The sequence below is a fragment of the Alternaria dauci genome, chromosome 3, assembly GCF_042100115.1.
Source record: "Alternaria dauci strain A2016 chromosome 3, whole genome shotgun sequence".
Taxonomy (NCBI): Eukaryota; Fungi; Ascomycota; class Dothideomycetes; order Pleosporales; family Pleosporaceae; genus Alternaria; species Alternaria dauci.
In genome coordinates this window covers 2,701,242-2,725,095 of record NC_091274.1, presented here as the reverse complement: position 1 = coordinate 2,725,095, position 23,854 = coordinate 2,701,242, and the positions used below count along the sequence as shown (strand labels likewise).

Genomic DNA, 23,854 nt, shown 5'->3' with positions numbered 1-23,854 from the left:
TATTGGGCGTAATTCAGGAAAAAGTCAGCCTCGTATGTTGTTGAGCGATATTGACGTGGCAATGCTCCATAGCCATACCGATTGCATGAGCGCGTTGTTGAGATGGTGCTCGAGCTGAGAGGGGTAATGGGCATGCGATGACTCTTGCGATGAGTAGAAACACGGCACGTGTAAGCCTGCCTGGGCGCCGCTCGTGTCAACAGGTTGTGACGGTCGTTCATAAAAGTCGGCATATATCGCAAAAACAAGGGTTGTGTCTCGGCACGCAGGCTGCTCAGTGGGCGAGATGCGATGCAATGCCATCATAAGATCGAAGGTTTGATAATTACATGCTCATTCGTATTTACATCCCACACATTATTAACAATTCGCAGTTATGTCGTTCTGGACTGCTTGGATTCGCAACGACTACGCCGCAATACAGTACTGATTGACCGCCGATCTATATCGCTTTGTCGGCCATAGTGTGCATCGAGTTGCCGCTGTTAGTGCGGGTACCTCGCCGGGAGCACCGCCCTCTTGGGATATACCCGAGGCTTCGCTGCTTGCTGCCGCTAGAGAACGGTAGGTCCATGACATGGCAACATCGTGACCATGGGTGATGAATCGCGCCACGCTCATATGTAATATAGCACCGGCTGCAAATCCATTGGATCGCTATGTTTGGCCTGGCCACAGCATGACGTGGAGGCAAAACCAGGTATTAGTCCTCGTCTGGAACAGGTTCGTCGACAGCGCTACCCATCTGAACGGCATACTTTGAGTCTTGTAGCTGCAAAGAGAAGGGTTGCTGTGTCTCGCCATGGGTGGTCAGATATCCCATAGGTGCAGGCGATTGTAGTGGCATGACTATCGGTGGCTGTGGAAAAGATGACGTGTTCGTTAATGGCCCAGAACTCTGTCCTTGGCGTGTTAGATTCTCGAACAGACCCCATGTCGGAGCTCGTTCGAGAAAGGATAGAGGCCAATGTACGGCAGGTATCCAGCTTTGGTCGATGACATCATGGCATGCCTTCATCACACGATGGCCCCAGTCTTCCATGAACCAGTATCGCGGCTCAGCTGCGAGAAGAATAACCGCATAGTACATCAGGATTGCGACAGCGCCTGATCTCCGCTGCCGAAGAGATTCTATGAATCCCGGGTCCAAATGAAGAGGCCAAAAGAATAGGAAACGTAACTCTCGGTTGTCAACCCGAGGGGGTAACGATATCTGAAGAGCCGGCTCAAAGTATGTTATGGTTGTGAGATATAGTTTTCGTTCGGCCTCCGGAAGATCAGTCTTGTTCCCAATAAATGCAGTTAGTGCAGGTAGATGATCCTTCAGTTCTTGTAGCATTGGTTGAGATGCAGTGGGTTCTACCGGATCTCTCAACATAGGGCTGACAAAAGAGTCTCTCACTGTAGCGTGAGCCAATGCAAGAACATGCCCCATACCCTGCATGAGATGGAAGGCATTCATGATGCTATCAATGCTGTCCACTGCTGCACTAGTGGGTGCGGTCTGAGCCTCGAATCCTGCTGAAGCAAACACGCTTAAAGTGAGGAGCGTTGATGTAGCTACGATCGCCGGAGCCTGGTCGTTCGTAACGTTATGAAGCCTCTCGCGGACGCCCCGAATCGCAAGATCCTGGTGGTGTATACCACAAGCATAGTATGGCTGGCGCTGGTCCGGCGGCTGTTGGTAAGCCTTGTGCAGCGCGGCAAAGGCCAGAATCTCATGCATAAGGTAATCGTGCGCATTGGCGTGTTTAGGAGCCTCGACTCTCCACATGTTTCGAAGATCAGGTCGCTGAGATAGGCCATCGAACGCCTCCGTTGTCCAGTGATGTCTAAAGATTGTCGGTAGCGGTTCTTGCCCATGCTAGGCCGACTTACAAGAGCTCCAAGTCTCGCAGCCATAGTGAAGACTGCGATGGTTGACTGACATGTATATATCTAGACAAGAATGGGTACGCATCCGACTGCGAGTCAGAGGAATCCTCCTCCGAAATTGTCGATACGGCGCTTGTTCCGGCTCCGATCGATGGGTTGCGCGAGTAGCCTGTATGAGCGGCATGCGTTGAAGATGCCGAAGAATCCTGTGACACCAATGAGAAAAGCTCTGCTATGTGAAACGCCAGTTTGTGGGTCGTACAGCTATGAATCGTTCAGGCGGTGACTGATTCGTATGTCGCGATGAAGAGGCTGCGGAAGATGCCGAAGCGGTAGGCTGGTATGTATTGGGATCCCATACAACGAGGCTACACGGAACGCCATGGCGAGCGCAGTTGGTGCACGGCTTGAGTTCATCACACTGAGTCACTTCAGTATTGACTCTTCGTAAGCATGTAGTGCTTGATCAGACATGGTGCGCCCTACCTTGACATGGCGAGCTTTACATTGTCGGCAGCCCAACCGTGATCTGCAAGAAGAAATCGGGTTAGACAAGAGCGCATCGAGAGCTTGACACAACGAACGGGGATGCAACGGCTTGACGTTACTGATTTGCGGATGGCGATTGGTAGGGTGGGGGGACGGTTACGGACTTTTTGTGCCCGAGGCGTGGCATTGCAGCGGGCTACGTGACCGGAGACCAAAGCTTTGGGCCTCGACGAGTGAACCAATTGATCAGGCTACCTCGCAACGGACCGTCTCGAAGTCGTCCCAGGCCGCGGGATGAGGGACAACGCGAATGCGATGTGAGGTACGTGGACGATGCTGCCCAGGTGTCGTTGGGTGGGTCGGGATAATCCCACACTATGCCCAGTTCAAGCAAGGCAATGTCGAATCAAGTCTTCGCTGGAGTGGGCAGAGCTCGCATTCGCATTCCGGAGTTCGTAACGAGGTAGATATAGCTTCCAAGATCGAGGCGGCCTTCGTTGACATCGCCGTTTGGTGGGTTGGCGCGACAGCCGGATCTTCCGCACCTGACAACCCGCCTCAAATTACCGTGCGCTCGCCATCATACATAGAGCGCCATCATGCTGCGGCGCGCTCATTATTTATCAGCTTCAATTGCACGTGCGACAGGAACGTCATTACCCATGGTTACTGGAAGATAACGCCTTGGAACTTATGTTGGTAGCTTTTTCTCGCGGAACCACGGCACACCCGTATGCACGGCGCGCATGCTTTTTGCAGTCTCAAGAAATGGATGCCGAACGCAAACTGCAAGACAAGAGCTTGAGACTGGCCGTACACAAGATCCCGTATGATTCAAAGCACCAGTGCACGCGTCTTTCACGGTCCATCGATGCAAAAGTCAGAGTCATTTTTGTTTGCGACCCGTGGCAAACTTACAGGCCGCCTACTGTTCGCTACCGTTGAAGATCGTGCGATATTCTGGTTTATTTTTTCTCATTAGCACCAGGCTACGATGATGTTGCAGACGGAGCGCTAGCAGATACGAGATGCGCTGATTGCATGATTCCGATTCGACATCGACGAGGTAGGAGTGGTCAGCTCTGGGCGCTCCGGCTGTCGAGAAGATCACCAATATCGTATCAAAAGCAGCAATAATGAGCCCTTCGAGCGTCCTCGCAGTTCAGCGAGTCAAATCGCGTCAGCTCTGCAAAGCCCGCTTTTATTGGCCATCCACCCCACAAAGAGGGTCCTGAAAGAATACAATGGTGCCTTTTGAAACCACACCAATCACAGTTATCGTGCTCAAAGACATTGAATAAGAAATGGCCAACTAGGTCGAACATGAAACTAGCTTCTCGACTTTCCAATCTCCAGTTGGGAGGCTTCAAGCAGGCCACGATCGTCAGTTGCAATATTGATGCCTTTTACAAATGCTAGTAAAGTGCGCGCCATGGTTCAGCTCTACGGCTCTTCATGTCCTGACGAACCAAGGATGGGCCGAACCGCACCAGTCGTGGATGGATTTTGCTATCTCCTTTTCCACACTTAAAAGCTCAAACAGTTCACAACACATAGCTACTTAGCCCGTTACAACTCCGACGCATCCACGCATAGCATCCTTGATCAGTCTTCACGATGTCTCATTTTACGATGCGAGATTCCTTTGACTCTCAGTACGCTCACAACGCCACTAAGGCCGAAGGCAGTGTTTTTATCAGCGTGAAGAATTCCTGCTCCATCGCTAGGTACGGGCACTCTCGGTTTTATATATACGATGATACCCTCACATTCATATGCGACTTCCTACGACCAAATAGCAACTCCGGCCAACTAGAAACGCTTCCGTCTTTTCGACTAGAGATGAATAATCCACAAAAGTCGGTACACATGTCTTCGACTAGCCCAGAGAGAATCTCCGTCGATTTGACTTCAGGTATTGTTGATAGACTTCAAAATCTGTCTGTCGAGGAACACAGTTCCGATGATGGAGATGACAGCAAAAAGACCCAAATTTTCGCCTCTGTGGACGACTCTGATGATTATGATGATTATGAAGAAGAAGAAGATGATGATGATGATGACGAAGAGGAGGAAGATTTGGAGCCCGTCTACGGATACCATGTTGACCTCATTGCCCAAGAGCATCAACATAATTGCAGGCCGATCTATACGCGCAAACTGCTCAACGATATCAAATCATTTGCCGACCGGATCCGTAAAGAGCTCTCTGTAGCACCTGATCAGAGACAGCTTCAAAGTATATATGCTTACGGGCTCAATCAAAATCACTATAGGATCTGGCAATTGGACAATAACAGTAGATCCAACTACCTCCAGGTTGAGTATCTTTCCAGGGTGGAGATGCATTCTGAGTTCCAACATCGGTTTGGCAAACATTCCGACCAGATCAAAGTGCTTCGAAAGTATAACGAGGATCATGAGAATGATTGTATCGACACGCCATACACATTCATAACCTTTGATCGACAGTACTTGAACCAGCACCGGGATATCGCTAAAATGCGAGAGTATTGGGCAGCTATGACGCACACAAGAGGCCTTTGGAAAGAGAGCTCTGCAAGGAGGAAGCTTCGTGAAGACTTCCAGGGACTAGCCAAGAGTTGCGCACCAATCACACAAGTCGTGTGCTTTGGACTAGGTGCGCTGAATCTGAAAAAGAACTGGTATCATTCGGCTATCCAGCACATGGCCGTCTTCACCATCATACACACTCTGAACGAGTTTTATCGCCAAACTGAACCAAATCGGCCTGCGACAAAGCTCCTGCTACAAGACCCGAATTACAAGATCAAAGATCATCACATCCTACAAAAGCTAACTGGCGATGCCAACAATGTCGCCTTTGTAAATGATCCAGATGGCCTTCTGGCAATCGACGCCGGTACACTAGTAGTCACGGCTTACCTCCCTGTTCAGATGCCGCTTGTGCAGATTATCGCAGACCTGTTTTCAGAGGACCCTACTCAAGGTCCTGCGGCAATAATATGCGACATTATGACAATCGACGTCGAGAAGCGAGACTACTCTTGGAGTGATCGCTCGTCACCAGCAACCGCGCGATTCCTCACCAATCATTACGAAAAGGTAGAGGACGGTTTCGATGAGCATGGGCTCGATGATGAGCTTATGGAGGATGCATATGGAAACGATTGGAAGGAGAATAATAGGTTCTATTGGTTGAACCAGATGGATCTTTGGGTACGGAAGACCGGCACGGATTAGATACAGTCTGCAGATAGTGATTATATAACTTGACACGTTTACAATGCTATTATAGCCACGATGGTGTCCAAAACCACATCCTGCAAACACACTGCCCACGAGATACGTGACGGCCGGCTATGAACTGATCGAAACGAGAGATGACGACTTCCACAACTGGTTCGAATTCGTCGGGGTTACCTGCCTCGAAAAGACACTTTTATTTTCCTTGCCACTGCCTTGCAGCCATTGTGCCAAGGGATCACCGAGACTCTCGTCTATATGATATCCCAAGTGTCTTACCGTTAGACTGTATATTGTTCCAGATGAGGTATGGGACAATCACGTAGCTCGGGTGATAACCAATGCCATTCGCGTGCGTGTGTGAATGCTTCAGTAGATACGCGAGACGTCGTAGCTTCCAGTCCAGGCTCTCAGTCCTGCCAAAGAAGGGTATATCCATACAAAACCACCTCTTCCTTATCCCTCCGTATCGTCCCAGCCAACCCGTCCTCTAACTCAACAACTCCTTAATATCCTCAATCCTCTGTACCCTCTTCTCCTCATCGCTCATCATACCCAACGAACTCGCACTGTCTCATGTTAGTACACATCCCCAATCATCCCCCACCACCACCAAAACTTACATGAACTTCTTCCTCTCCTGAATCCTAAGCATCTTCTCCTCAATACTCCCTTCAACACAAAACCTCACAACCTTGACCTCCCTCTCCTGCCCCATCCGATGCACCCGATCAATCGCCTGCGCCTCGACCGCAAAACTCCACCACGGATCCATCATGAATACTTTATTCGCACACGTCAAGTTCAAGCCCACACCACCCGCTCTCAGACTGAGCAGCAAAACGTACGGTTTATGCGACGTGGTGAATTCAGATAGTATGCGTGCGCGCTCTTTTTGCGAAATGGAGCCGTCGAAGCGGAGAAAGGGGATGTGGTCACGGGCTAGAGCTGGTTCGATGAGGTCGAGAAAGGAAGTGAACTGGGAGAAAACGACGGTTTTGGCACCTTTTTCTTCTTTGCGCGTCTTCTTGAGGTGCCCAAGGAGGGCTTGGGTTTTCGCAGAGCCAGAGAGGCCGACGCGGCGGAGGCTTATACGGGGAGTTTGTGTAGACGGAGGCGGTGTTGTGGAGTTGGAAAACCCAAGGGGGTTCTCTTTCTCGTCATCTTCGGTAAGATGGTCGTGGCGAACTACTTCGAAGACGTCGCGTGCGTTGATGGGTTCGCGGCAGTTGAAGCAGCGGGGGATTTCGTTCTTGTCGCGCTGGTGGGCTATATAGTTTAGTAGACATTCTTTGCAGGCAGAATGCCAGCAGCCAGTGACTGCATGTTCGATCATGGGTTCTTCTGAGCAGATTGGGCATTCGGCTGTAGCTTCATCTTGGATCTGCTTCAGGACATGTGCGCCAAACTTGTTGACGTCCTGATCGCTCTCGGCTGTGAAACGCTCAATGAGAGAAGAGAGGTCCATGTCATCTGCTAACCCATTTGCGAGATCTGATGCTAATGTGGCATCTTCTTCATCCGCGACAATATTCGGTTTGCGTGTCAAGACAGGATGACAGCATGATTGCCGTAGCCGCAGAATCTGGGCGAAGATGGTCGTGTATGATTTCAACAATGTACCGGCCTCTGCATTAGCACTGAAAAAGTTCTTTGCGCGCAGATAGATGTGGTCGTACACATCGCGCTCAGCCTGTGACAGCACAATCTTCTCAACCACAATGGTCCGCAAGGGCAGTGGTACCAAGGCCTCGCCATCAGGCGTTTTCATGTCCTTGGTTCGACGCAGCACCAGCGGCTCTAACACAGTCTGTACCACATTCAAAGCACGCACAAAGTCGCCTGATTCGAACGGAACGGTAATGAACGACTTCCAGAAAGAGAAATTCGCCCATGGCTCGACCTTGAGGAAGCGGACCAGGCTAAACAGGTCCTCGAGACGGTTGACGATAGGAGTTCCAGTGAGGGCCCACCGGTGTTTTGCGCTGAGTTCGTAGCAAGCTTTCGCTGTTTTCGACTGCCGGTTCTTGATATAATGCGCTTCATCGAGGATGATACGGAAGTAATCGAGAGAGAAAATGCCGCCATGTGAGCCTCGATTCCCGTCCTGTGCGACCACCTGATTGTACTCTGACAGTACTGTACCGTAACTCGTGATGACAACATTAGGCGCATTAGCTGCGTTCGATGCGCAGCATAGCTTTTGCAAGTTGACGGCCTTTTCCGATCCGTAGTAAACCATGGCTTTCAGCGTACCATCTTTGGACGCCTTCTCAGCTTCGCTATGCCATTGCGCAAGTAATGACATGGGGGCTATGACTAGCGTGGTATATGGCGCAGGCTCAACATCAGCACTAGCTTTTTGCAACCGTGGCAGACGTCTCGGTGTCGCCAATGTACCGTCGTCAACCTCTGTCCTATGTGTATGGATCAAACTAAGCATCTCGATAGTCTTGCCGAGACCCATCTCGTCAGCAAGTATACCGCCGAGGCAATTTTGCTCCTGTTTGGGGAACTCGAGCGAAAGCTCGCCGGAGTAGGGATTGACGTAAAACATGGTCTGGTCCTCAATGACCGCTACCGGCTTGTTGTCAGCGTCTTGTACTGGCCATTGATACTCTTCCCACAACGGATGCATCGAAGTCTCTTTGTCCTCTATCGACTGATGCTTCTCCTTGCTGACCATCCAGAACAGCGCCTGCTTCTGGTACTTTCGCAAATCCATACGGAAGGTACTGGCTGGCTCCATGGTCGGAGTGTTGAAATCGAATGATTGCGCCTTCTTGTACAGCGAGTCCAGCTGATCTTGCTCCAACTCTTCTCCTTCTTCGGCTTCATCGGCAGGTGGTGAAGATGTAGGATCTGCAGGCGTAACCGGTGTTGCTGGTGTCCCGTTTTTCGACTTTGATTTATCGCTCTTTTTGTCCTCGCTCTCTGCCGCTTGTAGTAGACCTTGTCGCTTGTGCTTCGCTGTCGTTTCGTTCTCGCGCGTTGGCTGGAGGTTAATGTTTTCAAAAAGCTTGACCAGACCAATCTGACGCAAGCGAAGATCTCGTTCATCGGACGATTCCTTCTGCTCAAACAGGTTGATCTCTCGGTTGTTGTCCGGGATGGCAAACTGCCGCTTCTCAAATGCTGCACGAACAAAGTAAGCTCGCAGCTGGAGGTAGATGGTGTCACCGGTCCGTAGCTTGTCCGGGGTATATACAACAGAGCCCTCAAAAGAGCAGACCTGCTGATCGAGCAGCACCGACACCCAAGTAGCAGAGTCGTTGTCCAGTCTGCCCACTTCCTCTCCCCGCCCATTCAGAAACCTGACGATGATATCCGGCTTCTTGAGTTGGATGACCTTCTTCGCCTTGCTAAGTTTGGGCTGTGGCTTCATGCGCTCGATCCGGACCTTCTCGTCGTGTTTCAGCAGATTGCTTCCGCTCTTGGTGGCCCAGCCTACAACACCGAAGGAACCGATATAGCGTTTGCTGGGCATCTCTCGCAGCATTTTTGGTGTAGCATTCCCCGAGCCTGGCGTGGATGCATTGGACGTTTCGGAATCGGTGCGCTTGATGGCATTCGCTATTGTCATCTGGACGGGCTGCCGGCGGGGCTGGAAGATGGGAGCAGGGATCGGTGGTGACATTCTACTCCAGGAGCCGTCTAGATAGAGGTTTATTGCTGCCAATTGTCAGCCATGTGCCTGGTGCCTCTCATCTGCCTGCATACCTCGTTCCACATTGCTGCCGCTCACGTCCTTCAGCTTTCGTAGTACGGTGGTTGACAGCTCTCCTACAACTGCTTGGAGCATGGCGACATCGAAGCTACCAAAATCAGCCTCCTCGTCGTTTCCATTGCTTTCGTCTGGCCTTTCTGCGCCATTCAGTGGCGGGGACGACGGAGGAGGGCCGGTGGGGTTGGAGCGGACCTGAGGAGGTGAAGAGTCGTCCTCGATGAAGAATCGAGGCTTCTTTGCAGGTCTCTCGTCTGGGTGTGGTGACTCCATGGTCGTGTGTGATGTCTTTGTTGGTGTTGCGCATTCGCCGCTGTGCATGCATTTCGACGCGTCGACGCGCTTTCACGTGGCGACTGCGGGTGATCGACGGAATAGCGTCATACAACCAGCCAGTCGCCGTCTACTCTTTGCGCCTTGCCACGCGCATCTGTCTACCCCGGATTGCACATGCATCTCGTCATTCTTTAAAAATTGCCCAATTCCTCTCCGATCCTCTGTTTGATCTGCCATGAGTCTTCGCCTTGTACAATAGTTTTCCACCATCTCAAAAGTTTTCAATGCCACCGCCCAGGCTCCGCACAGCTCCCATTCGGCGCATACACTACTCCGCCAGCCCACGACCGAGGCAATTCCACACTTCGCCCCGTCTCCAGAATGCGGCTCGTCCCTCACAAGATGAAATCGCACGTGCCCGGGCATACTGCGCAAACCTAGTCAGGTACTTCTGCTCTGCAAAGCCGCCAGTCAATTGCATCTGCTCACCTGTGGCAGAACGTACGATGCGCCCTCACATGTCCTCCAAACCTTCATACCGCAATCCTCCCGAGATGCCTACCTCGCAATCCGCGCCTTCAACGTTGACGTCGCCCGCGTCGCCGATACAACGAGTACACCCACAATTGGCATGATGCGCATGCAGTTCTGGAGAGATACTGTTACCAAGGCATTAGCTGGCACGCCGCCGAAAGAGCCAGTTGCCATTCTCTTAGCACAAGCGGCTGAGGACTTGCATGAGCGATCTGATGGAAAGGCGCGGCTGAGCAAGAGCTGGTTCCATCGCATCATCAACACAAGGGAACAGTATCTGGGCAACCCTCCATACCCCACCTTGACCACACTGGAGAGCTACGCGGAGAACACATACTCAACAATGCTATACCTGACGCTGTCGGCGCTCCCGCAAGCTTCCCTCACCACAGACCATATCGCATCGCACATCGGCAAGGCCATGGGTATCGCCGCTGTACTACGCGGCATCCCACTCATCGCCTTCCCTCCACAACAGCCTCTGGGTACAAGCAACTCCATGACAGGCCAATCCGGCCCCACCCAAGGCGCCGTGCTCCTGCCCCTCGACGTGATGGCTGAAGCCAACGTCCGCGAAGAAGACGTCTTCCGACAAGGCGCCTCCGCTCCCGGTCTCCGCGACGCCATCTTCACAGTCGCAACACGTGCCAACGACCACCTCATCACTGCGCGCGAGATGCTTTCCAAACTCCGATCAGAGGGCACACTTGGCCATGACTTTGAACACCAGGGTGAGGAGGAGCATCAGTATAGTGTGCAGCAGATGAATACAGGGCAGGAGGCGCAGTTGGCAGAGGTGGAACAGGCTTTTGGAGTCTTCATGCCGAGTATTGCGACACAGAGTTGGCTGGATAGGTTGCAGGGTGTGGACTTTGACATTTTTGATGCGAGTCTTAGGAAGGTGGATTGGAAGTTGCCGATGAAGGCTTATTGGGCATATAGTCGACGGAAGATATGATTTCAAAAAAGCATGGAATAGTAAATCATGGAATTTCCCAAGTCGCAGTGTTATTGTAGCGACCTTGTCGATCATTGCCAGGACATCTGGTAGCGAGGTATGAATTTCGGCCGGAAAGAGGAACACATGCCTTGTTGTACTCAACCTTTGAGTTTCAGCTCCGGAAAACAAGGTGACCTGAACATGGAAACATGGAATAGACGGTCTTTCGAATATACAGCCACTGTCATGAGTGAAGCCTCTATCGAAGGAAGGAATGGCGCCCTCAAAAAAAGGTCCGCAGAGCAGAACCATAAAGTCTCCGTTGTTGAACTCGTAAATCCTGGGCCTCAAGTTCATGCTAACCTCATCACACTGTTTTTTATGAACTTTGAGTTGACTCCGACACGAACATATCGCTGTAGTTCGGGAGATTTCTTGACATTCTCTTCTCACTCCACTCAAACATGTTCGAGTCTTGTATCATTTGGAGCAGATGACAAATTCGTACATTTTGGGAGAGAAAAGAGTTGTTATGATTCCAAATTTGTGTTTTTCAAGCTATAAGAGCGCAAGAAAGTGGCGGCTGGAGTAGCAGACATCGCACATATGAAACATCTTGTTGAATGCGGAATCTTTGAATCACTCGGCGCGGAGAACAACATGGCAATGCGTCGTTCCATTTTTAGTGATTTTGATAGATGTAATGGGAGTTGGAAGAGTGAGATATCAGGGGCGACGAGATATTTTGTATGCACTGACAGGACGTGCCAACTATCTCATATATAGCCGCGGATCTGCTTTTCAGAGGAAGAGGCTCGCATGCCGCCGAGGTGAAGGGTAACTGAATTCTAGCTTTTGCATACATTTTGAAGTTCGAGCAGCAGCCAACTTCGCAGTATCCTGAAAGCGGGCGCGTAGACCATGTCCCGCCTAGGGGTAGTTCTGGTAGTCAGCGGCAGCGAAGCCATCAAGTGGGATCTCATCGAATTTCTTGAAGCATATGTTGAGTATCTTGAAATCTTTTATGGGGAAGAAAGCGACCCAGGAGACAACGACTTTATATGCAGCCAGCCTACCCATTCCAAGACGTGAACTAGGCGAATCTTGGATGGAGTACGACCATAGCAGGGGACTACGTTTGCTTTTGTGTAAAAAGGCGGCCGGGACTTTGAAAAGGAGAAAAGGCATCAGCGAAAGACCTTACACAGGCAACCATGTGGATATTCGCGAAACAAATGGTGTTTTTGAAGCCTAGCCCAGCACACGACATGTAGCTTCGCAGTGATATTTTGGCGATAACGTTCGGGGAAGGATTTTCCACAAGTTGGAGATTGATATCATGATCATGAACTGATATGGAGAGAAACAATGGCGTCTTGTCGTTGCCACAAGGTTAGTTTTGGCAAATCGTAGTATTTGGAAAGAGGCGCGACCCATAGTGGGGTGTTTATCCCGTTTTGAACAACGCATACATAGGTGTTGTACTGGAGGCTTTTGAGAAACAAGAAGCGAGGTGGTGCTTGAAAGTCAGAAGAGCAGACCAGAATGCGCTCTCGATATATAGTCATGTTGCAAACAAAGGCGTCGTAGCGGGACCTACAACGTGGGTGTGGTTGAGGCTGTTGCGCGAAGCGAGGACAATGCATGCAACCCTGCCTCTGCGTTGCTGACAGCTAGCATAGACACACCAGAGGCATGATGCCTCCGTGTTAGAACAAATGAGCGACATGCGAAAAGTTTGTACTGATAGTCAGTACGACGAAGTGAGGACGGGAGGAAAGTGCCAAACCCCCGATTGCGAAGTTTATTGAGCCCCACCTGTGGTACCCAACACGGTTAGTTCAAGCTTTCAGCTTGTCGTTCCTCCGCCCTTTACCAGATCGCAATCATCGCGAAGAGTGGAAAGCTGTTATCTTCGTTCTCATATCCTTGGTCTCAATTCTAGGAACGCCAATTGACAATGACGACAAATGTGTGTGCCGTCGGTCGCAACCCCCTGACCGCTTGCATGCTGACAACCACAGCAACAGCCGGACACATTGCTTACCTGGGCGCCCTCGTACAAAGAAGAGGATTCCAGAGTAAGCTTCCTGGACCTGCCTCGCGAGCTTCGAGATCTCGTCTACGAGTTCGCGTTCCGCGTTCCTGGCGCGATCCTCGTTTACTCGCGCGACCCCTTCGCTGTCCGACCAGTCGCGAGAGCAATGAACATCCGGCACGGCGGTGACGGACCGATTGAACCACAACCGCTAAGCACTGGCCAGATACCCGTCGCACTTTGGAGAACATGTCGACAGCTCCGGGCGGAGAGTAGCCCGGTATTCTACGGAATGAATGTCCTCTCATTTTGGGCACTGGGCAACATCAACGTGGGACTGGCCAACATGTGCTTAGTGAAGCACGTTCTGACTGAAGCGAGTCCTCGCGGCATCTTTGACAAGTCTCTCGAGCATGTAAGCTATTGCTGGAAGAGACGATTTTGGCCTGAGATATTACGCAATGGCAAGGCGATATTGGAGGAGTTTCCAAACTTGGAAACACTGACATTCTCGTTGAAGCCGCCGCGTGCGACGACATTCAAACCAGCTTTCTTCGCTGTGACCAATAAGACTCGGGAGCAGCGTGTTGGCCTGGTTGCTACTTGGATGGGCCAAAGGTCATGGTGGGAAGACGAGCGAATGCGTCAGATCTTGCACCTAGAGATGGTGCCATCGCCTGGTTTAACGAAAGATGAATATGAAGGTTCGCGATTCGTTCCTGACGACGAAGATATCTGGGACTGTACCGAGTTTACGGATGCATTCGAGCAGATGAAAAACTCGATGCCGTTGGACGCGCGGGTCGATGGTTCGATCGGATGATCGTAAGAGGTTGAGCATGAGGAAATGACTACGTCAGTTGAAGGATGAAAACACTAAGGTCAAAGAGGAGGTCTCGATCGCGTGAACCATGTTTCGGTCTTCCCCAACATACCCACTACTCGCCGTACCTACCCGAGCCATCACCGAACATCGACCCATCACCACCACCACCACAACACGAACATCAACAGCCTCAACACCTCGGCCTACATCACCCCCGTACCCGCATCGCCACTCCGGACTCTACCTACCCTCCCCGCCAAGACCCCGCAGAGCCGCACAGCCCTGCATACCCCAAATAGGAAAGTCTTTCCCGCACCGCCTCACCCAACATGGAAGACTACCACAATCCCATCCCATCGCGCACCTCCGATTCTCGGTTGACCAAGGCTTCTAGCCCTGACGTCTGACGTTCCAAAGCCACCGGTTCGGCGGGACAAAGCCTTGCCTCATGCGAGTGATCCCCGACAAGGGGCTAGGGTGAAGGATAGTGTGCGTGCCAGGGCGAGCAAGTCAGGTACCCGCTCAAGTGCATGTTATGTGTCATCGGCGTGTGGTGCCGCAAGTGCCGATGCGAGGTGTGCTGGTTGCTTGTCACGGAGCAGGGATGTGGGGAGACTTGTGTTCTAGAATTCTGTGCTAGCTGTGTAACGTGGACAAAGACTTTTTCTCTGGTAGTGTAGTTCAAGGGGCGAATATCGTGAAGTACGGTTTGGGAAGGCGTGTCCGATTGGAATGAGTGGTGAAGCGGTGAGGTCTGGACTGGCTGGCAGGTGGAGGCAGGTAGTGCTGACGACTGACATGTGGAGATGCACATTTGATGCAGCAAGCTTTCATCACGTAGCAGCGTATGCATGCTGGAGGAACAGTCACTGATCGTGGTTTGAAGTCTCGCTGTTGGAAAATGAATGTGTCGTGGTATGAGAGCGTAGAAGTTGATTCTGCTGATACTATGTATTACTTCCTATCTTGTATATCACAACCTGTGATTTAACAATTGAACTTTTCTTTGTGCTGACCCAAACGCCTGCTGGATATCCATCCGATGCAAGAGTGGCTCCATACAGGCTCAACTCGAGCAATCCAGCAACGAACCAAAACGCCGTACAGAAAATACAAGAAGAGTGGCGAGCATATAAAAGCGACGCCGGGTATATCCTACAGTCCACTAGTGATAGTTCCAAGCAAAATCAGGCCAATGGCGCGGTAAGAAAATTCGTGAAACGTCGATGGTTGCATCGTAAATGGGGTATAGATAACGAAAAGAAATGGAAGGCTCAGAGCTATTGCTCCAGGCTGAAGCTACCAGAGCGAGAGCTGCTGTTGGACCATGGGAATTCGCAGTCATCGACGTAAGTAGGCGGGCTAATGGGGACGTCCTCGTACAGAGGAGGCTGCTCCTCGTCCCAGGCAATGCCCATACCAGAGCGCTCAGTAAGAACGAGGTGGAACTGGGTACGGAGAACGCGAGCAGCACCAGTAGGAGTAGCCTGGCTGAGCTTCTTCAGTGGTGCCCACTCTTCAGCAACAACCATCTCAATGATGAGGTTGTGCTTGACGCTCATTCCGCTGGGGCTCTCCATGTCGCATAGAGGCTTAAGACCGACGTTGCAGGCAGCCTGGAACTCTACGTCGATCTCGCCCTTGTCGAAGTCGGTCTTCCAGCCAGTCTTGACCTCGTCGCTGGCGATGGCGCGAACATCCTCATGAAGGACGCCCTTGCCCTCACCACCGACCTTGGCGATGTGCTTAGCACAAGCGGGAGCGATGAACTTCTGGGTTTCTTCAATACGCCAGTTGAGCTTGCGGAGTCTCCAGCGCGTCTGCGAATCCGCCTTGTTCTGAACGATGCCGGACAAGCGCATCTCAATGGGGAAGTCGCCAATAGGGTGGATAACCGGTGGCAGCTTGACCGAAGCGGTTAGGTTGGTGGGTGGGAAAATTCGAATCGAGTGCTTCTCGGCACCCGGAAAGATGGCGCGCTTGATGTCAAGGTTTCGCTTGTAGGTAATCTTGCCCGATGAGGTAGTGGCAACCGCGGACAGGTAGTAATCGACGGTAGCGAGGCTGCCATGTGTCGTTGCGGGTAGGTGACCCGGTAGCAGGTGGCTGAAGGGGAATGTGTGTGGACCATGACGCAAGGTGGTAGGATGCGTCAGGAACTCCCACTTGTGGATTTCGGTGGTTTGCGTGCTGCACTCAGGGCAGTGTGGGGCGACAGGCTTCTTAGTGGAAACGATGGCGAGCATGCGCATCTCGAATTTTTCCACGGTGACGTAGGGGTCATGGACATTGATGACGAGCTGACCCGAGAGAATTGCACCAGTCGAAGCTTGCGGGCTGTTGTAGAAGACAATGGGCGGTGATTCGACGCTCATGTTCATGGAAGCCGCACCCTGGGCCTCGACCTTGGGGCTCTTCTTGACTTCGTCCTTCTCCTTTGCATGCTTGTCGTGCTTGTGGCGGTTGAAGATGTCCATGACGAGCGACTCTTCCGACTTGGACTTTGCTTTTACGCGGGGTGCGTCGTATGAGTAGACTGGCGGCAGCAGGCCCTCGGCGTGTGGCTTGACGGGGTCCGGTTTAGGCAATGGCGTGGGTGCGACCCTCGCGAGGGTGCTCAAGAGACGACCGGGCATGATAAAGAATCCGGGGTAGGGCTGCGATTGAGTGACGTGAGTGGATGACTGAGGATGGGAATCTGGAATCTGCGAGATAAGGGGCTGGCCAATGGACTGAAGGCGTGGGCCGCGATCCGATATGCAGGTAATTGTCAAGTGCGATGTTCAAGAGTTGACCTTGTGGGAGTGGAGGTGGTTAATAAGTGTCTGTGGCAGGAACATGTTCTGACTTTCAAAGCAACCAAAAGGATCACTTGGGGTAGGGCGTGCCCTTATTTAAAGGCGTAGTCGTATTTTCATGGAAGTTTTACATGAGAGAAACTCGATTTCGCATGATTTCATCGCTAACACCAGATGCAGGGATGGCGTACGCCACACTAACGGGTTTGAGCAAGCCCACCCCTGCGCCTTCCATGCAATTTTTGGGTCAGGAGGAAGGCGCGCACGGGCTGCCGCTCTCGTGATCGTCCTGTAACTGTCGTGCCTGCCGACTAAAACGACGTCAACAACCTTCTCAGCTGAGCTTGTACCAGAAAGTGTGATTATTTACGCCCAACTGGCACTGCGACGCACCGTGATGCACACGCCGCTATGCTGACCGCCGATTCATCACCATAGCCGAACGCGCTCCGAAATTCAGCTTGTGCTTTTCCCGCCGCCAACAAGGCACCGTGGTGGCTTGATGCATCACCGGGCAACATATGTGACTCGCCGACGGCCTTTCTCTCTCTCTCCAGCACACATTCTACCAGACTGTCTCCACCGGAAAACCCTGGGGCTTTCGTCCACCGCAACGGCACACTGTCCGCCCGCTAGCATTCATTCGCTGACGCACGTCTGATGCGCTGTTCCCCGCAACATGGCGTTATGATCGCCTTGGAAGTGTGACTCTGGGGGTGAACTTTCGAGCATCTCCTCGGACTGCCCATCACCGGAGCGCCTCCCCGCATTCTTCAGGGGCGCGACCCGTCATGGCATAATGTGCACCTGACACTTTTCTGGGCAATGACCATGTGCTTTTACTCGCCTATATTGCGGATTGCTAATTGTGCAACGTCTTCGTCAATTCACAGTCATGTTGGCCCTGCATCGCGATGTCCATTCATGCCAAGGCGCGCCGTCGTTAGGTAATGCGCTGAGTTTTTCCTCACACCCACCGTGGTGCGAATACAAACGCTGACTGGGCACCCCACCCATTCCAGATCCTTTACAGCTTCTTTACACGCTTTGGCGTTCCGGCCCGATATTGGCTGTTACCTGAGGTGGCTCGTGTGGAAGCACCCACTGTTGGGAGACCAGACTGTTCTACATTACTCGATGGAAACACCAGTGGTTCCGCTCACGCAAGCAGTTTCGCGTCGGAGAGGCCCGATGTCTACATGTGGGTCAGGGCAGACCAGGCTCCCAAACACCAGCTTGCGAATCTCACGATACTTCGCTTAACAACGGTGACGCTTGCATGGCGTCCGCGATCTGCCAAGAACAGGGTTCCCGATCCGGTAAGATTATTGCAGTCTCTGCATCCCTGACTTGTTTGTACCATTTCACTGTGTACAGTGTACACCGGTGTATTGAGCCCATGTGGCGCACCCATGGTTCGTTCAGGGATCTTATTCCCGTTGTCGACATGTGCATCCTGGCTGGCATGCCACGCGCCTTCAGTGTCATCATGTCGAAATTTGACGTGCACCTGGCGCCATCCAATGGCCCGTGAACGTGCTATGGCACCATGCTGGCAGCACTGAACAACGTCTCACCGCTCGCACGGTTTCTGGAAGCAGACACAACTCGCAGAGTCGAGACTTTTAGTGAAATGCACCTGCATTGCGGCTCTTCGTAGCCTCATTAGGGTACAAAGCTTCGACCTAGGACGGCCCGACTCGGTATACCTTTCTTGAACTTCGTAAACCATCGCAACTCAATAGCGTACGGCGCTTCCGCTGTGGCGCTCTTCATGTCGGCGTCTTCTCCGTATTCAGCCTGCTACTGTTGTCACGCACCAAGCAGTCTTCCAGAGCGCTTCTAGTGCCCTCGGCTTCGCTTTTCTCTATACAACGCCGAAGAACCCCGGATTTGAATGCGGAGTACATGCCCGAAGTACGACTTTGCACTCCGAACACCGGCGACAGCAAAACCAAGCTTTCTGCTCTAATTTCACGGCACCCCATCCGCGCTCATGCAAAATCTCTTCACAAGCCAATGACGGCTATGACACGCAAGCGCGTCAGGACAACACGTCTTACGGACACGCCTCACACGCCTTACACCATGTGGATCTCGTTTGGCGAGGAATGGTTTTTCGCGACGAGTATACCCACCTGCGCACCGCTAATACCCGCGCATAAACAATACCACGATCTCCTTCTACACCTGTCGATCTGCCGTAGAAAGTATGCAACTACTCTCTCTAGTACTTACAGCAAGATTTTCATCACTCCATAAAACACCATGACAGCGCAAGCACGCAATATCACGGTTCCTGTCCGTAGAAGAATTTCCTGGAAATGGTGCAGAATCGTAGTCGTGCGGCTTGTACCGACTGTGAGTCAGGACGTTCATTTAGTCCGGCTTCAAAATCAGCAGCTGTGTGCACTATCATCACGGTGAGTTGTGCTGAAGCTCCTTCCAACGCTGACTTCAGGAACGGCGATGGGTAGGTGCGATCTGCGTTCTGCGTTCTGCGTTATCAACCCTTGTGCGGAAGATAATGCAAACTCCTTCCCAGCATCGTGTGGAGTAGGTGGGTAAGCCTTTGGCGTCAAGCTAATTCGCTTCTCGCGTGTGACATGACAGACTTTTCTCAGGGATCCCTCATCCTACGGGTATGCCTGCAATGAATTCTCCGCGACCGGGTTTGGTAGAATCCATCAACCATGATCTCCAAGAGCAAAATGCGAGCAACACCCAAGTGCACAAGTCAGGCATAGATGAAATTGACTTGTCGTTGGCAAATGCATCAATTCATTAGATCGTGCTATATGCCATGTAGACCTCCACCCATTTCATTTTCCGAACCCTAGACTCCATACTATGCAAGCCATGTTGGTATCATCAAGTGGTATCGCAGATCTACTCGTCATCCTCATCCGCCTCGTCGTTGACAACGTTGAAGAAGCGGAGCTCGTAGACGCCCTTGGAGGTGGAAACGACGCGGAGCCAGTCACGGAGCTGCTGCTTCTTCAAGAACTTCTTGGTGCTGCCATGGCGTTAGCTTATACCCTCTACCATTGCAATATCCAGGATTGAACGTACAGGTACTTGAGGTAGCGGCCAGAGAACTCCTGGTGCGCAATGACCTCGATCTTGCCATCGCCCTGCTGGCTGATCTGGATGTTGTCGCCAAGGTTACCAGTGCGGCCCTCGACCTTGATGCGGTCGTGGAGGAACTTCTCGAAAGCCTGGATGTCGAAGATCTTGTCGTTGACGGGCTGCGAGCAGTTGATGATGAACTTCTTGGTCACCTTTTGGCCCTTCTTGGCGGCGGCGCTGCGCTTCTGTAATACAAGTACTTAGCCTACTGTTCGTTTGTGCGCGGGGTGCTGTTGCTCCCTTGCGCTGGACAGCAAAGCGGTTGTACGTACGGTTGTGGACATTTTGGCGGTTTTGGGGGGGTTTGGGAGCGCAAAGAGATGGATATCCTGCGTCTGCTGTAGAGGGGTTGAAGGGTGAGAAACCGTCGCGCGGTGCGCAGGAAGTTCGAGCAGCTCAAAATTGCCGGCGCGTTGGTGGGGTACTAGACCCGAAGGGGATAGCTGCGCTGGGTGTGGGGCTACGGCCATTGGTCGCGCCTTCTGAGACCATCACGCTTCAGACATCTTTGTCGGTCATACAGCATCAACACGTCAAGAAGCACGGAGAAAGCAGTTACACACACCGCCTAATTTGTTATTAAGGATAATCACATTTTACCCTAAGATACCAGCCGCCCTTATACCAGATTTCGATACTATCGCCAAGGTCGGCCATGGTGAAGTGTTCGCTGATCCAAGGTGTAGCTCATAGTATCGCTATTTTCACTTGCTACTTTGATGTGGAGGCGGTGACACTGTGAACTCTGTACAAACCAATGTCTAGCGGCTGGTGCAAATGTATATCTTTTAGACATGAGTACTTACAAATAATCGCTAATAGGTGTTCCTCACTCTTCATCTTAGTACAGCACTTGTATAGCACATACAGAGACATCCAGATTGGCCAAGGTTACTGTCAGTAGTTGTAAAGGTCTCCAGTAGAACGACAGCCATGCAATCTCTCCAGATTCCGCGATCGCCTCAGAAGTATGTCAGAAAGAAGTGCAATAACCCCTGGCAGAACTCCAGTGCAGGTTTTCAACAGCATCTATAACTTGCTTCTCCGGTTATATGTCCTCGTTTGGAGATGGATAGACGCTGTGCATAGACGATGTGCTGCTGCGCCATTGCCAACTTGTAATCCTTGGCGCTCGTCTGCTTCCACCATGAATGATGTGTGAGAGGAGCGGGTGTTCACGCATCCGAAGCGTTAGGCGCAAGTCATGGACAGCTCTTGCGCTAAAAAATCATGCCAGATCCTCGTTGGGGCTTGGAAGCGGATTACTCGGATACTGTCTCCATGAAAGATGGCCGTTCTGTAGAAGTCGTGAGTGGGTACGCGGGAGGCATCCGCAATCTCAGGTCTTGTTGGGAGCTAGAATATTGTGATGCGATCTTAAGACATGCCGTGAAGGATATATGCGGTCAGATCGATGAACACGGTCTTCAACATTCATCGAAGTCGTAACATTTCGAGACTTCCAGTGCGGGGACAACAACGTTGCGAGGCAACAAGGCGGCATCTCGGAGATAACATTGGTCACGTGATGAGATGAGCCACTCCGGAAAGGGATAGCGCTTCCAGGCTTCCGAGACCTGCGTAGCTTCGACGAATGCGACGAGACCTTCATGACAATCACGTCGAAATAGCGAATAAGATGTGCCGTTTACGGCACTTTCGATCCGTTGTGGCGGCCCAAATCTGCAATTTCTATTTAAGTCACATTACGCCCGAAGGGACCTTGGAATCTTGGAACCATGGTAAGGCGTCCAATGTGGCATTGCTGCTAGGCTGACACGCCACGAGTGTGTATAGCCGCCTGTGAATCTCCTGGCGGAGGTCTTGCGTGGCAGTGGTTATCGGATGTGTTTTAGAGAACGGTTGGTTGTATGGCCTTGGTGTTGATTCGCTGCGTCTGCTAGGCAGACACGCGAGAGGCCTTAAAACCCTCCTTCGTTTGGTTTAGGGCTTCAGTTATCATATAAGCGTTAGTTAGTCCCATCGACCGTTACAATGCTCATCTTCTACTTTCTTACATCGTTTATGTGCGTTGATACCTAGGTACACAAGTCACAACCATGCGCTTCTCACCAACGATGCGCAATGCCGTCCTCGAAGCGACCGCAATCTGCACCGTCTCGATGATCTACACCCACTACGTCTCCGACAACATGTTCGATGTAGTAATTCAAAACAAGACTTTCAGCAATCTGGCTGAGATCTTTGCCAATGGAACGGCTTCCGATCGGGCCCACAATGCACGCCTGGAAAAGATGCAGAAGAGTGTGATTCCCAAGGACGAGGTTGATAATTATGTGATGCGCACTGTCAACGAGACGGACGGTACCACATGGACCTATTTCGTCCCGAAGAATCAAACGGAAGCCATCAGCACTACGGAAGACGCCACAAAAGAATCCTTCTACGGCCGAGAACTACCACGAGAGGTGTTCATCCTGTTCGTTCTCATGATGCTACAGTATCTTTGGTTCGTTGGTCTGGAGAGAATTCTACCCGCTCGGCGCAGAGCTCGAGATGTCCCATATCAGGAAAAAGAGAAAGTAGAAGAGAGTGAGGATAGAGAGGAAGAAGTCGTTAAGAAATGGATTGCGCAGGGTAGGGTAAATCGGGCATCGTTAAACATTTGCAATACATTATTGAAATGGGTGCTCGATCTGACATTAGGGACGCTGTGGTTTATTACGGTGCAACATGTACTCCGACACCTTCTGAAGCTGAATTCGCCCATGTCCGTGTTCAGCGAGCTGCCAAACGTAAGATTCCATCCTTACCGTCCATTGTGGCATGAAACTGACGCCCACTATCAGGAACTTTTCTTCGGCTTCCTAAGCACGTTCTTTTCCTTCACTCCGCTTATTCGGCTCATCGCCTTCGTCGTTGTCCCAGCGTACAAGCAAATCGTCTTCATCGAAGTCATCGAGCTAGTGTGGGCAGTCTTCTTCATGCATTCCGTACGGTTAATGGCTGCCTGGGCGGTCAACACGGAGTTTATACAGGGGGTGATGTTGAATGTGACCGAAAGTATTGAAAAGAATTCTGACAACTTGCGGGGAGTTGGTGGTGGAGAATTGTAAGATTATGGATGGGAAGTCTATTTGTCTTCGGGATGCTCCACTCTATAGTACAGCTCTTTCATTACTCTGAGTACAGCCGTAAGAATCATCGTCTATCGTACTTGCATCAAATACTGCAGCTCATATCCTCCCCAATTCTGTTTCATATCTCAGCCACATGAGTGCCTCCTTTACAAGATCCGATGGTCCGGCTACAGTTGGTACATGCCACCCACTGCCTTCCTTACTGACAAGGTCAGCGTTCGTACGATCCTGTGCCTGTGCAATAGAGTTTGCGCGTTCGATGGTTGATACAGATGCCCAAGACGCCGCTCGTAACTTCTCCTTAGGTTCCAGATGAAGCACTGCAGGGAACTTTTCCTTAGGCTCAGGATGCAAATTGAAGGTTGAAGTTGATGCACGAGGCGTCGGCGGGAGGGATTTGTCGAATGGCAAGGAAGGGCGTCCGAGATTCATGTACCGAGCCTCCCAGCCCATTCGCGAAGGTGCTGGCGCTGCTGGCAATATGGTCGGTGAACTCGAAGCACTCTTCTTTGCCTTCTTGGCCAGTAGTAGCTGCCTCAGCTTGTTGAGATATTTTAACAGCATGGTCAGAAACGCTGCATATCGCTTATATAGCTTTCTTCCTAACCCGGGCTCGGGCGACGGAGGCAGAGGCTCTTCCGCAGGCTTGGAATTAACGTGCTGTTCACGCACCTCGTCGCTCAGCATTGCCGATGAATGTACAATTCTAGATGTCTTCTGGTTCTTCATTCTCTGCCCGTTTTCTGAGCAACCCATGTCGACCGGAAAGATCTGATACCGGTCACTTCGAAACGATAATTCTCTCAGCAGCGCATCGGATCGTATATCGTCTGGTTCGTATGCCTTTGTGAGGCCAACGTCATGCGACTGCTCGAGATATCGGCTTGATGACGTAG

At 51.6% G+C, this 23,854-nt stretch overlaps 8 protein-coding genes across 8 annotated transcripts; 4 read left to right on the top strand and 4 right to left on the bottom strand.

Moving 5' to 3' along the window:
* Positions 1-703: 703 nt before the first annotated feature.
* ACET3X_004542 (uncharacterized protein) lies at positions 704-2,551 on the bottom strand (the record flags this gene model as incomplete). Its single annotated transcript, XM_069450758.1, has 6 exons — positions 704-903; positions 1,438-1,832; positions 1,879-2,081; positions 2,138-2,296; positions 2,362-2,404; positions 2,529-2,551. The coding sequence occupies 6 exons, from the start codon at positions 2,549-2,551 to the stop codon at positions 704-706; spliced, it is 1,023 nt and encodes a 340-aa protein (XP_069308520.1).
* A 1,655-nt stretch (positions 2,552-4,206) lies between these two features.
* Positions 4,207-5,589, top strand: ACET3X_004541 (uncharacterized protein; the record flags this gene model as incomplete). The annotated part of the gene is made up of 1 exon (XM_069450757.1): positions 4,207-5,589. One exon carries the CDS (start codon positions 4,207-4,209, stop codon positions 5,587-5,589), a length of 1,383 nt encoding a protein of 460 aa, XP_069308519.1.
* A 493-nt stretch (positions 5,590-6,082) lies between these two features.
* On the bottom strand, positions 6,083-9,589 carry ACET3X_004540 (uncharacterized protein; the record flags this gene model as incomplete). The annotated part of the gene is made up of 3 exons (XM_069450756.1): positions 6,083-6,161; positions 6,216-9,264; positions 9,313-9,589. The coding sequence occupies 3 exons, from the start codon at positions 9,587-9,589 to the stop codon at positions 6,083-6,085; spliced, it is 3,405 nt and encodes a 1,134-aa protein (XP_069308518.1).
* A 143-nt stretch (positions 9,590-9,732) lies between these two features.
* Positions 9,733-11,261, top strand: ACET3X_004539 (uncharacterized protein). Its single transcript, XM_069450754.1, has 2 exons — positions 9,733-10,037; positions 10,091-11,261. The coding sequence occupies exons 1-2, from the start codon at positions 9,877-9,879 to the stop codon at positions 11,082-11,084; spliced, it is 1,155 nt and encodes a 384-aa protein (XP_069308517.1). The 5' UTR covers positions 9,733-9,876; the 3' UTR covers positions 11,085-11,261.
* Positions 11,262-13,026: 1,765 nt separating this feature from the next.
* On the top strand, positions 13,027-13,927 carry ACET3X_004538 (uncharacterized protein; the record flags this gene model as incomplete). Its single annotated transcript, XM_069450753.1, has 3 exons — positions 13,027-13,038; positions 13,091-13,519; positions 13,574-13,927. 3 exons carry the CDS (start codon positions 13,027-13,029, stop codon positions 13,925-13,927), a joined length of 795 nt encoding a protein of 264 aa, XP_069308516.1.
* Positions 13,928-14,870: 943 nt separating this feature from the next.
* ACET3X_004537 (uncharacterized protein) lies at positions 14,871-16,789 on the bottom strand. The gene has a single exon (XM_069450752.1). It carries the CDS (start codon positions 16,564-16,566, stop codon positions 15,211-15,213), a length of 1,356 nt encoding a protein of 451 aa, XP_069308515.1. The 5' UTR covers positions 16,567-16,789; the 3' UTR covers positions 14,871-15,210.
* A 2,828-nt stretch (positions 16,790-19,617) lies between these two features.
* On the bottom strand, positions 19,618-20,141 carry ACET3X_004536 (60S ribosomal protein eL22; the record flags this gene model as incomplete). The annotated part of the gene is made up of 3 exons (XM_069450751.1): positions 19,618-19,744; positions 19,801-20,042; positions 20,130-20,141. The coding sequence occupies 3 exons, from the start codon at positions 20,139-20,141 to the stop codon at positions 19,618-19,620; spliced, it is 381 nt and encodes a 126-aa protein (XP_069308514.1).
* A 1,776-nt stretch (positions 20,142-21,917) lies between these two features.
* ACET3X_004535 (uncharacterized protein) lies at positions 21,918-22,934 on the top strand (the record flags this gene model as incomplete). Its single annotated transcript, XM_069450750.1, has 2 exons — positions 21,918-22,613; positions 22,668-22,934. 2 exons carry the CDS (start codon positions 21,918-21,920, stop codon positions 22,932-22,934), a joined length of 963 nt encoding a protein of 320 aa, XP_069308513.1.
* Positions 22,935-23,854: the final 920 nt, after the last annotated feature.

Bases quoted from the DNA above. Each gene is read 5' to 3' on its own strand.
- ACET3X_004539 (XM_069450754.1), top strand. From the start codon at position 9,877: ATGCCACCGCCCAGGCTCCGCACAGCTCCCATTCGGCGCATACACTAC. The intron at 10,038-10,090 runs GTACTTCTGCTC...CACCTGTGGCAG, and splicing joins TACTGCGCAAACCTAGTCAG to AACGTACGATGCGCCCTCAC.
- ACET3X_004537 (XM_069450752.1), bottom strand. From the start codon at position 16,566: ATGCCCGGTCGTCTCTTGAGCACCCTCGCGAGGGTCGCACCCACGCCA.